The following is a 14,001-nucleotide window of genomic DNA, read 5'->3' as shown; positions in this document are numbered from 1 at the left end:
GGACACAACAGGGCACAATACATACCCACTGTTTGGATTTATACCATTTCTTTTTTCCGAGTTTTTGACTAAAAACATTTTTAAATTATATGTTTTATTTAAACAACATCATTAAATTATACCTATAAAAAAATAAAAAAAAAATATCCTTCAAATATTTAAAACTTAATAACTTTCATCCCTCTATTAAAATTTATCCAAAAAAATTAGCGAATTCACTCAAAACATATGCAATTCATATTATTCTCATAAAAAGTCTATAATCTTACTACCGGTTGAAAAAATCATCCAAATAATTAAAAAAATGAGACTTGTGTTTGTTGTTAAAAGAAACAATGTTAAGACAGTGTGAGCCTACGAGGAGACATGATCTGCTTTTCTCCTTTAATTAACCAACCAAATGGAGTTGGAGCTTAATTTCACACAATCTTCACCTTGCAAAGTGAAAATGTCGTTAGAACTATAACTTTTTGGGAAAAATTGATAATTGAGGTGATCAATATTCAACTAAATTTGATCTCTAGTACTCAAGTTTCTTTTTTTATTATTAGAACTAAAAGTCTCCGAATGACACCACTTTTTGCAGATCTAATGAAAAAGAAAATATTTTCGTTGATAATTCTTTGATATCAAATCAATTGAAAAGTAAAAAAAATAAAATTGCTTATTAAAAGAAAGACAATGCAAAATATTGTTACTAAAAAAATTATAATATTATTTTAGACGTAGGTAGAATAAACAAAATTGATTTGTTGGGGTGATTTAGAGTGTTTAATTTGTTGAGAGTAGTGTGAACCGTACATGATATTGTGAAGAACTTATTAAATTTTAACAAAAGGATAAAAGTTGTCAAATTTTGAATAATTGAAGAATGTTTTTTTTGTTAATTAAGAAAAATAATTTAAGGATGTAGTTTAAGTTAAGGGTATAGTTTAAGGATGTTTTTGACCAAATACTTCATTTTTCACGATTGTCTAATACCACATTGAAGCTTGATTAAATATGAAATTCGCGATGGAAAGTTTCAAATTGAAGGTAAAACACTAATGAATGAGTATTTACCGCTTTATCATATCTCTTGATGGTTGTTTGGATGATTGTTACGTAATATTTTATACTTTGTTGTATTGTATTGTGCTGTAGGTATAACATGAAGTGACGAACGCATAATTTTCATGAAGGAATGTCAATGATTATAGTAAAAATGATGGTTGTTTGGATGACTCTTACGTATTGTTTTATAATGTATTGTATTGTATTGTAAATATACATGTAGTGGTTGAATTGTATTGTAGGTATAACATGCAGTGACAAAATTTTCATTAAGGGGTGTCAATGGAGTAAAATATTGTTTTATAATGTGTTATATTGTATTGTAGCTATAACATGATGTGGTTGTATTGTATTTTATGTATAACATGCAGTGACGGAATTTTCATTAAAGGGTGTCAATGGTTATGGTAAAAATGATGGTTGCTTGGATGATTGTCACGTATTGTTCTATAATGTATCGTATTGTAAGTATAACATGTAGTGGTTTTATTGTATTGTCTCAATGATTATCGTCAAAATGATGATTGTTTGGATGATTGTTACGTATTGTTTTATAATGTGTTGTATTGTAGATGTAACATGCAGTGGTTGCATTGTATTGTAGGTATAACATGCAGTGACAGAATTTTCATTAAGGGATGGCCTTGAACACATGATCTCAAGAAGTGTTTGCAAGCCCCTAACCAATAGACTAAAAATTGAACTTGTTTCAAAAGGTGTCAATTCATGTATTTATATTTATTAAACTAAAATTATACCATTATATACGATATAATTTTTCGACAAAGGGGTATCGTTCGATATCCCTTGACCAAGTATAGGTCCCCCAGTGTTATTTTAATGAATACAAAATTCAAATAAATTGTATCGTTTTTTATTATATAATAATGAAACGTTTCATTTTTATCAAACGATGGATTTAAGCGACACGATATACTAATAATCAAAACATGCATGACAATAAGTGTCACATTATAAATTCAACACAAAATTAGTATTATATTTTTGTTACTATATCCTTATACTCTGTCTATTTAATAATATTGATTTGACATGCATGATTTTGACTAAGGTAATACTTATTTTGGTTAGAGAAGAAATTATTCTCTTGACAATCACATAATTTTCGGATTAATTGATTTACTTTTTTATTAAAAACATTTTTGCTTATAGTTTTTCTTTACGCATTTGGAAAAAAAAAACTACTACTAACACTAATTTCTAGAGGGTCGAGACTTTTTTATTTCTTTTACAATTTAGACAACTGGACCTCATGATCTCACATCAAACCTCAATATAATCTCTTTAATTATGTGTGGTTAAATTTTTATTTGATTATCTATAGAATGTACTTTAATGAAATATGATTTTTTGACTTCTAATTTAAAATGTTCTTTTTATCTAATATACAGAGGGACATAAAATAACTCGAGTGATCAGACTATCATACAATTTAAATATGTAATTATTAATATCAAAATAGCTTAGATGTGTTTTTTCATATTCAGTCAAAACATATCTAACTTTTAGCTTCTTAGACGTGTGATATTCTTTTGGGTTGGGCTGGATAAAGCGCAATATATGTAATCTTACAAAATGATCGCTTCTAAATAGATTTCAAGTATTCATAATCGAAGTTGCGAAAATTTGTGAATGAAGTTTAATAACAAGAAATTTCAATATTTTTGCATAAAATTATAGAATTATAAACTAAGAAAAATTAATACCTAGAACTTTAGTCCTACACACTTTTGACATAAATATGTGAAGTTAAGTTTGTCTTTGTATTATAGTAGTAATAAGTTAGTCAACAACTTACAAAATTTTGTTATATTAATCATAATATATATCAAAACTTTGCACGTGAATTTTGAAAATTTTATGTTCGAGTATATACATTGTATGAGTTAAAATAGTAGGAGTTATTATTAAGTCACCCAATTTATTAGGTATTGATTTGTGAATAAAGAATACATTAATTCCTTTGATTAATATTTACTAATTGACCATCTTATCTACACCACCTAAGATTCTTATTAATTTCATTTTTTTTTTTGGATGGAAGTGTTGGTAAATATTTTAGCCAATAGCTATATAAAAGTAACATCTTTTTTTCTGATTGTGATTTGTGACAATTATAGAATATTTTAATTTTTAGGAGGGGTGGAAAAATGTTTGGTCCTGTGAAGATTTAGGCTTGTTAGTGTCTGTTATAATATTAGTCGTATTTTTGTAGTTCTTCTCATATGTTCGCTTTTTTTTATTAATGGTTGTGCTTTTTTCGTTATTTTCCTCTTTTTTTTCTTGATTTTGATGCACAATCAATAGTCTTTCGAAAACATCCTATCTACGTATGTGTAGTATTATTTGTTCTAATTTTATTCACGACGTTAATTAATTGCTTCATTCTTATAATTTTAGGATTTTGTGACATATAAATGATGGAATATTTTATTAGATACCTAGCTAGAACTATTGGTGTACGTATATAATATTAATTGTTCTTATTTTATTCATGAAGTTAATTGCATCGCATTCTTAGAAGTTAATTATGATTATATCCCAATAGAAGAAAACAAAAAAAATGGTTTAACCATCAAGTTAGTAGTATTTTCCTTCTATTTATAAATATTTTACGACCTTAAATTTTATGTGCTGGTATTATAAAGATTATTTATGCCATCAATGTAATTAACTTAAAAGGTAGCCACAAGTAATTACAATTAACTTAATAATGACAGAATTATATATTTATGGCATGTCATTACTTTATACTACTTACAAAAACGTGTGTGGTGTAGGGATTTAATTTTTGTTTGCAAATTTATTGTTTAAATGGTAATAGTAAATGATATGAAATCATCTTATTAATGATAAAATGAATACCTGATAAATATTATTAATATATATTTATTTTAAGTGATATTTGATTCAATAATTTTAAATTTTTACTCTGAAATAAATTATAATATATATTTGTGTGGTATACATAGTAAATCATCTTTATCTTTTTACATGTAGAGGTCCATTATGATCAATATCTATTATTAAAATATTTTTTATTATTAATCATTGGCTTTTTGCTAATATTCAAATAATAAAGCTATAACTAAAACAAAAATTGTACATTACTTAAATTAAAATAGAACCAAAAATTGTGAAATACCCTTACTGATATGAAGTAGACATGCCAACGTAGACGTTGCACTTCTTCAACTTGAACATAATAAGAGAAAGAATGTACATAAAAGTGAGTTCATATGTGTGAAATTATACTCAATATTTTGGGGTGTATAAAAAATGAAGCTCTAAATCAATCTCTATTATCAATACGAAAAATGATCAAAAATATCATTGAATTATAAAAATAGGTTTAAAATACTCTTCGTCCATCTTTTGGTCTAAAAATATCCTTCTATTCATTTTTTTGATCTAAAATTACTCTTTCATCCTCCTTTTTGCTCACTTATACTCTTGCAACTAACAATCCTCTTCTTTTTTTTTAAATAGTTATTATGTGTCATTTTCTTATTGAATGAAATAAAAATTCAACTTTATTAATTTTTCCCCCATAATTTATTCAAATCAAAACAATATATCTTTTCAAGATCTAAAAAAAAAAATAATTTTTAAAAATTTCTTTTTTTTCCAAAAAAAAATAATTGTTTTAGATAATTTAATTTTTTTAAAAAATATAAGTCAATTTTAGGATTTATATTAATATATTATGTCCCGGTAATTGTGGCATGACTAATGTTTTTTTAAAAAAATTTAATTATCTAAAGCAATTTTTTTTGGAAAAAGCTATAGAAAATAGAAATTATCAGATTTAAAAAATATATTTTTTAGATCTTGAAAAGATATATCGTTTTGATATGAAAAAGTTATAAAAAAAAATTAATAAAAATGAATTTTTATTTCATCCAATAAGAACTTAACACATAATAAATATTTTTTAAAAAAAAAGAGGGTTGCTAGTTGCAAGGTATAATCAATATACCATACTCCCTTTTGTTAATTCATTCCTTAAATGATCATCTTTTTACTCATTATAAGAAAAATAAACTCTTTTTGATGTCTAAAGTCATCATAGAAAGTAAAAAGTCGTTACAAAAGTTATCTTTTATTGGCACAAATAAATAAATTAAAAGATCGTCAAAAAAGTATACACAAAAGTGATCACTTGATTTAGTTTGAATACCTTTAATATTCTTTGTAATAATGATCTGTTAGAGGACGAAAACAGTAACAGAGTCAGAATATTTACTAAAAAATTTAAAATATAAAAAATAAATATATAAAAAGTCAAAAATAATTTAACATCTATTATATAAACATTGCTTTTATTTAACACCCGCGCTTCACGCCAGTTGAAGAGCTTTTATGCAATAAACAAGTGAAGGTTATAATAAATTGTTCTCCAAAGTGAAAAGTTCAACTTTTTTGGATTAGTGATAGATGGTCAAAATTAGGGAAAAATTTAGTGAAAATGGTGATTTAATCTTTAATATTAATTGACAATTGCCTCAGTAGAAAATAGAAATATATGAGCAATATAATTAATTAATGCATGTTACCCCATGATTCAAGTGTGAAGATGACATTTCTCCTAGGATGGGGGAATCAAATTTTCAAAGATGTTGACAAAGAAATAATGAGTGTATATATAAATTAGGCAAAATGAAAAAGAAAAAGGGTATCACATGCTTGCTTTAACACAGTGACATTCATCATTTTTTTTTTAAACTCAATTTTTGTTTATGTTTTAGTAGAAAATATGGAGTAACCCTTTATTGATTGAAAAAGAAAGATTTAGAGTTAATTTTTCAAATAATCATTTAATTAATAGTTATCATCTCAAAAAGTTATTTTTTTCATTAAAGAAAATTGAAATTAGGAAGAAATGTGACTTTTTTAAATAATAACTATAGATGAGTGACTATCTAAGAAGTCAGTTCCAAAGATTAGTGGCTCCACAGATTAAGAGAGATATATGGGAGCATAGAATAGATAAAAAAGAACAATTGTTAAAACGAGCTTAAATTTAGTCATGATACTATATGAAAAAAATATAAGAATTTAATTTAGTCGAGATATTAAGGTAGTACGTGGAGTACTAGTCTAGAACCCCTATAAATCCGTGTGAAATTTGTATACAATCAATGGATATGTAGAGTTTTAAACAATTAAGATATCGAAAGTTCGGACTTGATAATGAAGAAATCTTTTGTAGAGAATGCTTTTTTCTGTAATAAACTCTACGTAACACTAATATAGATTAATCGAACAAGTGAATTTTAAATACTACATGAGGGATGGTGAAGGGAGTCATGTGGTAGATCACTTTTGAGTAAATTGTAAACAAATGTTCTTTAACAGATCCCAATGTTTTACCAGAATTGGTATAAATACTGGCACAAATACATTAGAAGGTTGGTTAATTTAACAGACAGGGTCCAACTACCATTTCTTTAGTCATTATAGATGGAATAAAGAAAAAGAGGTAGTAACATGCATAACCATCATTTAAATAAAGCAATCAATGATAATACATAAATGTGTCTTTTAATTTGACCTTATCAGGTATCTATGTCCTCCAACTTTGAGTATGCACAAATAGATGTACACTTAAATTTGTATATATAAAATTGAACAAGTAGATATACGCGTTCTACTTGGTATCCTACGTGGCATTTCACGTTCTACATGAGATCCTACGTAACGTCCTACATGCATAACGCTGGAGGACATAGATGTTAGCTCAGGCCAAGTTAAAAGGGCATGTTAATGTATTATGCCTTCGAGAAATGAATTATGTCAACATGCTTTTCAATGTTTTCATTGTCTCAATCCAAAGAAAGAATATAAAAGTAATTTGAAGAATCCAACCTATCTTCTAATTCTCTCTATATAAAATCTCCTTATAAAAAGAGCACCCCCTTTATCTCTATACTGACAAAAAACCAAGAGAAATGGACAATAAGTTTCATTTTTTTCATTATCTCCATTTCTTCTTGCTTCTATCTTCATCTTGCTTTTCACTTGTTGCCTTTTCTTGGATTCCATATGATGAAAACAAGAACTATGAAGGCTCATCTGATCTTGTTAATCTTGAATACCATATGGGTCCTGTTCTTTCTTCTCCTATTAAACTTTATGTGATATGGTATGGCCATTGGAACCCTTCTCATCAAGCCACAATTAGAGACTTTCTTAACTCCTTTTCATCTTCTTATGCACCTCATCCTTCTGTAGCTGATTGGTGGCGAACCGTTCGTCTTTACACAGATCAAACTGGGCAAAACATCTCAACTATTTCACTTTCTGGTGAATTCTTTGACTATAAGTACTCACAAGGGAAGTACCTTAGCAGATTATCAATGCAATATGTGATCAAGAATGCAGTAAGATCATACCGTGAATCTATACCGTTGAATTATAAGAATGGAGTTTACTTAGTGTTAACATCTTATGATGTTCAAGTTCAAGAATTTTGTAGGGCTGTATGTGGTTTTCATTACTTTACATTTCCATCAATTCTTGGAGTGACAGTCCCTTATGCTTGGATTGGTTATAGTGGGAAACAATGTCCTGGTTTCTGTGCTTATCCTTTTGCTTGGCCTAAGAATTCAGGGAAGCCACCACCAAACACAAGAAATGGAGGAAACAACTTAATGGGGGCGCCAAATGGTGATCCGGGTGTCGATGGGATGATCAGTGTGATAGCTCATGAGCTAGCTGAGGTCTCTAGTAACCCTCTTGTGAATGCTTGGTATGCTGGGGATAATCCTATGTCACCTACTGAGATTGCTGATTTGTGTTTGGGAGTTTATGGTACTGGTGCTGGTGGTGGATATGTTGGACAAGTTTATAAGGATTTTCGGGGGAATGGTTTCAATTTACATGGTGTGAAAGGGAGAAAGTTTCTTGTTCAATGGGTCTGGAATCCACTCAGGAGAAGATGCTTTGGTCCTAATGCCATGGATTAGGCAAATAGAAGGATGTTCGTCTTGTACAGAGTTGTTTTCAAGTTAAATTATGCCTTTTTTAGTATATCGCGTTATGTAATTTCTTTCGTTTCCCATAATGTATGCTTCAGAAAATAATCGCGTTATTGTTATTGTCGTTCTGGCCTATGCATTAATTAGCAGGAAAGAATAATTTGGTGTACCTTAAAGTAAGTTTCTGTTGCTGGATATGCTTTTAGATATTCAAGGCTGCAGTGTATATCAACAGTGACAAGAAAAGTATCAATATTACACAAAGGCTAGCAATGATAACTTGAAGATGACATGATGCAATGCTTTTGACAAACAACTGCTTTATTTTTCAATGAAAATTATGAGTAATTACCTGTGAAATGTTCTGCTAATAGATTACCATTTTACAATCAGTATACTGCATGCTTCGTTCATCATAACATTTCTCGAGTCCTGCTTTTGGAGATAACAAACTTGTTCAATAGAGGCAAAACAAGTCTAGGAAAACAATTTGCCTGTGATGGAAGTATAAAGGTGACTAGTTAACAAATAAACAAAACAGGCCTATTAGACATAACAAAGAGTGAAGTTTCTGGCTTAAAATCCACACTTCAATGTTTAGCTTGTGACCAATTGAAGTCGTACCTTCTTGAGTCCCAAAAGAGCTTCTTTCACGTTGACTCTAGCATCTCGTGACACTGAAGTGCAGCTTAAAGCCAGGATGACAGAAATAAAGCATTACATCTTTGCATTTAGAGGTACTTGTTTTTGGCTTATCAAATCTGCATCAACAATTTGTGCAACTCGGGTAGGAAGTGAGTCGTTTACCCAATGTTTTAGGATCAAATCCCCTGTAAACATTTCATCACTAGGCCTCCTCCTTGTGAATGCTTCCATCATCACAATACCAAAGCTGTACACGTCACAACTCGTTGATACAAGTCCATCTTGTCCATACTCTACAATGACATGTGAGAAATCATCAGTTCAAAGTATTTCATACTAGATTGACAGATGAATCATTATGCAAGAAAGATAAAGCAATTAGATGGCCAACCATGTTTTTTGATCTAGCAAAATGTAGCTAGGCTTCAAATCACAATGCACCACTGGCTCCGAATAGCCTTTATGGAGATAGTCTAAAGCAGATGCTACATCGATCATTATGTCCAACCTCTGCAACATGTCTAAGAATAAGTCATGAGAGTGTAACCATTTGTCAAGGGTGCCATTTGGCATGTACTCCAATATTAAGGCCTTGAAGTTAGGGGTGGAACAAGAAGTTATGACTTTTGTCAGGTTCCAATGGCGAAGGTTGCGTAAGATCTCACATTCTGCGTCAAAGCTCTTGAATGCACCTTCAAGTTCCAGTTTGAATACCTTTACTGCGAATATTGCCTCATCCTTTACCCCTTTGTACACCTTGCTAGAACTGCCAGTACCGAGCAAATTGTCCTCGTTGAATCCATTGGTTGCTTGTTGAAGTTCATAATAGGAAACTCTTTCATGGGCTCTCATGGATGATACCTCAGTTGATCCCAATAGTTCATTTCTTTTTCTTCTTCTTAAAATCAGAAATCCAACAGCTGAAGCAACAATTACTGATGTTATTCCCAAAAGACTATACAGAACAAAGTAAAGACTATACATTAAGGTATTCAAGAGCTTCTATGGACTTTGGTATGTCTCCTGACAAGTTGTTATAACTCAAAACCAAGAATTCCAAGCTCAACAACTTCCGAAAAGACTCAGGAATGGGACCATCTAGTCTGTTGTGTGATCGATCAATTTCTGTAGACTTCCCATACTGCTAGGGATCATGCCCGAAAAGTTATTGTATGACAAATCAATGTAACTGGCAGCCTTCAGATTTCCAATTTGAGGGGATAGAACACCAGAATATGAATTTGATGTAGCAAAAAGTATCAATAGATCTTGAAGGCTCTCCACAGGCTCTCAGGTAAACTGGAATTCAATCTGTTGGCAACGGACCTGAAATTTTGTTTTCCCTTAGACTCATATCTCCTATATTTTGTAAATGACAAATTTCATCCGGTATAGTCCCGCTTATCATGTTACTTTGTATAAAAATAGCAAATTCACTAAACTTAATTAATTTACACAAAACGTATTATTAATCTGCTCTAAAAGAATAATATCTCAAAATAATTAGTCACACAATGTCATAGATTAGATTCCATAATTAAAACTGAAATTTTTTCTTAAAAAAATAAAAATTGACGTGTAGAGGGAAATAAAAACATATTACAATGAAAGAAAAAAAGATAGTGTTATATCATTCATTTTTGAAATTATTATAATAATTGACCGTTACCCAAAGAGCTCTTTTCATACAAAACGCTCTTCTCTTCTCTTTTCTTCACAAACACAGACAGAGGCTCTTTTCATGGCTGAATTTCTCTCTTCTGCACCACAACGCCATCAGAATGGTGATTTTCCCAATTCCACTCTCAATGAATTTCCCAATTCCCCATTCAATTTTACTTCTTTTTGGATAAAAAATAATCAACTGTTTGTGTGTGTATGCAGCAGACATTAATGGCGAAGATGAAGGTGGTGAGGAGTGAAATTGCTGCGAAAAAAGTGTTTGTGATCGAGGAAAATGAGGAGATACATTGGTATGCTTCTTGAATTCCGTCCGGAGACACAGGTACTTTTTCTTTCCTCTGACTTAGGGTTTGGGGGTTTAGTTGATTGATGGGTTCTTTGCATAATTTACATGAAATCAACTGGTAAGAATTGGGAATTATGTGTATCAGTTAATGGATCATTTAGCGCTTTGCTTCAAGATTATAGCTTGCAATTGCTCAAGATTGCTTACAGTTCACCACCGAGATGGCTCAAGAGGGTTTGGGGCTTTAGTTGATTGATGGATTGTTTGAAATAAACTGGTAGGAATTGGTAATTAGGTTATCAGTTTATGGATCATGTAGCGCTTTGCTTCAAGATTATCTACCTTAATCTCTTAACTATTGTTCCAACCTGAAATTATGTAGGAAATCAAGTTAGATGATTTGGAAATTTGAACAGTAGCTGCAAGTATAGCAATGGTTAAGAGAGATCCAAATTTTGTATAGTAAAGAAGCAAAGTAAAAACTCACAACTTGAGTTGGAAACTAAATTTTGATCGATTTAACGATCACTGATATCTTACTAATACAAGATACAATAAGCATTTTACAAGCACTTCTAATATCGACACATGATCAGAGGGAGTGTTCCCAAACATACAAATAGGAGCATCATATAGGTGTATTAGACTGGACAAATCAATAGTCTCACCTATTGTTTGGTCAAAATGAGTTGATATATGTAGAATAAACAGTTGACCATAACTCTAACCCACTTAACTCAAAATCAATCATTTTATTTCTTCTTTTATAATTTATTTGTTGTGCTGGGATTGTAAAATCTATAAGATAGAGATGACCCTCTCACAAATATTTACCTCAAAACAACCCACTAAGTCAGACTGGCTTATAATTTCACAGGCTAAATTTGGCACCCCTATGTAAAAACATGACCTAGGGTCTTTTAAATTCTTAACGGTAGATCAATGTGATGTGACAAGCTACATTAGGCGCTCATGAGCAATAAGACTGCTCATAATAAACTTACCTGCAGCAACTCCTAATCAAACAAATATCTGCTCCATACTGCTTGGGGAGAGAAAACAAAAAGATCCTACACCATGGAACTTGATGTGGTGCAACCCAGACATGTTACTTTGACAGTCAAGACACATACTGAATACATTTGAAACAAAGATAAAAGACCAGGATAAACAGGCTTCATTAACCCTGTTTTGAAGACCTAAAACAATCCATGTGTAGAGTAAGGTTTGTGTTTCCCAGTTCCAATTTGGGAGATTATGTATGTTGTTGTTGTAAAATAATAATCAAGGCACATGATGACGTCAGTGAAGAAACAATGGGACAAATGACTACATAAGGGATGATGGGTTCTTTGCATAATTTACATGAAATCAACTGGTAAGAATTGGGAATTAGGTGTATCAGTTTATGGATCATATAACTTGCAATTGCTAGAGGGTGTTTACCACCGATATGGCTGATAGAAAAATTTGTTGTGAAGATAATTTTCTATCTTGATCTCTTAATTAGGGAGTGAAATTTTTGTAGGGAATCAAAAACTTGAACAGTAGCTGCAAGTATAGGTTACGGTTGACAGTGATTAAAAAAAAATTTCGGACAAGTGATTAATGTAAGCTTAGATAAGAAGATATGAAGCCAAGAATCATAATAGAGAGTTAGTAGATATTCTCACATATAAAAGGCAATTTTATTCTTCAATCTGTTTGTTACATTATCTGATTTTTATGTCATAATGGTTTCTTGAAACCCTGCTTTGAAGACCTCCAAAACAATCCATGTGTAGTAGAATAAGGTTTGTGTTTCCCAGATCCTAATTGTGAAGTTACGTATGTTATTGTTGTAACATGAGAGATGAAGTGCCACAGTCAACCCTTAATTTCTAGCATGGTTTGGCTAGAATGTATTGATTGATTGAATGAGTGATATATAAGCAGACACACAACTAAAAGGTCTTCCAAAAACTTGTTTCGGAATATGAACAGCCAAATACAAGATGTCCAAACAAAAGAAGAGCAGTGAAAGTAGATATTCTACCATCAGTAAGTATGATTTAATTCCGAATACAGTAATTACAAAATCCAGCAGCCTCAAGCAGCTCAAATTATGTCGCTACAAGCAGAACTTCTTTTGGGAGTAATTTCCAGTAAAAACAGAAATTCCTAACTAACCTAAATCAATCTAGACATGCATCTGTACAACATATTTAGACAACTATGGTTTGGCTAGATTTTCAGGTAAAGTTGATATTTTGGGGTTTGTTTAGGTCTCTTTTGCTCTTTAGTGTATGCAAACAAAAATTAAAAAAAGAAATCTGGCCTTGCATGTTGAGTCAATCATTTAGCTTGAAACAGAGAATTTTGTTTTACTTCACTGCCACAAACACCGGGATCGATGAATGGAAAATCTCTTGTGAAGATTATCATCTATCTTAATGTTTTAACTATTGTTCCTTGTTCCCCAGTCTGAAAATTTGTGCATATAACCTCTGACTTAGGGTTGTGGGGGCTTAGTTGATTGATCAATTTGATTGAATAAATTGTGAACTCTCTCTTGTTATTACTATTTGGAATTTTGCTTTACTTCAAACATAGCCTAAACATCTCCTCCCCAAAAAAATTTCAACAACTCATTGATGCAATTGCTGATTGGCCTGCAATCCACCCAAAACCTTTTTATCATTTATACTTTAGATTGCTATCTGAGAGTACTACTTTTCCCATTCCTGATGTCCGCATTAATAGCATCAGATTTTTTTTATCTGCAAAGCTTGAATCTGAAAGAGGCAGAGGGGTGGTTAGCTCTGTTTTAATTCATTGATCCCTTACCTAACACAAGGGATCAGCAAAGATTTTTGATGATTTTTTTGAGTTTGATTGCTCAACATAGATTACAATCCTTCCAATTTCCCAGATCATTTTAAATGTGTTAAATTCCTTAGGGAAGTCTTATGCTCGTTCCTTGGTTTGTGTTCCTTTTCTAATCTTCTTTTTCTTAATTAATTTGTGAAGCTACTCAAATCCAAATGCAAAGGATCTTCAAGATTAATGGGATAAAACAAGACCTTGGTTCATTGTGAAAGGTTTGACTGCTCAACTCAGTTTTTAATCTGGTCATCTTTTTGTTACGAATCTGTCGTGATCATTAACAATTTCGGCCTCAAGCAGGGCAGGCAAGAACTCGAGGCAGGTGGCGAGAAGTAGGCGTTGGGGGACGGGCGGCGGAAATGGGGGTAGGGGGAATGGGAGTGGGCGGGATGTGGGGTCGGGGCGGGGCGAGGACTGGGTTGGGGTCGGGGTCTAGATGCACCATGCGTGCCTCAGGGTCGGGGGTGG

At 31.4% G+C, this 14,001-nt stretch overlaps 2 protein-coding genes across 8 annotated transcripts in view; both read left to right on the top strand.

Moving 5' to 3' along the window:
* The first annotated feature begins 6,872 nt into the window (after window positions 1-6,872).
* On the top strand, window positions 6,873-8,344 carry LOC107009448 (protein EXORDIUM-like 7). Its single transcript, XM_015208785.2, has one exon. It carries the CDS (start codon window positions 7,026-7,028, stop codon window positions 8,040-8,042), a length of 1,017 nt encoding a protein of 338 aa, XP_015064271.1. The 5' UTR covers window positions 6,873-7,025; the 3' UTR covers window positions 8,043-8,344.
* Window positions 8,345-10,357: 2,013 nt separating this feature from the next.
* The window catches only part of LOC107010030 (probable LRR receptor-like serine/threonine-protein kinase At3g47570), a 10,733-nt gene continuing 7,089 nt past the window's right edge, over window positions 10,358-14,001 (top strand). For 6 of the 7 annotated variants that reach the window (XR_003576281.1, XM_027914254.1, XM_027914256.1 and 3 more), the window contains exons 1-3: window positions 10,358-10,483; window positions 10,584-10,704; window positions 13,678-13,748. The gene's annotated coding sequence lies outside the window, so the exon portion shown is untranslated. The remainder of the gene's footprint in view (window positions 10,484-10,583; window positions 10,705-13,677; window positions 13,749-14,001) is intronic. The other variant, XM_027914255.1, reaches the window with a different exon arrangement.

This window comes from Solanum pennellii, chromosome 2 (assembly GCF_001406875.1).
Source record: "Solanum pennellii chromosome 2, SPENNV200".
Lineage (NCBI taxonomy): Eukaryota > Viridiplantae > Streptophyta > Magnoliopsida > Solanales > Solanaceae > Solanum > Solanum pennellii.
This window is presented reverse-complemented; position numbering and strand designations above follow the sequence as displayed.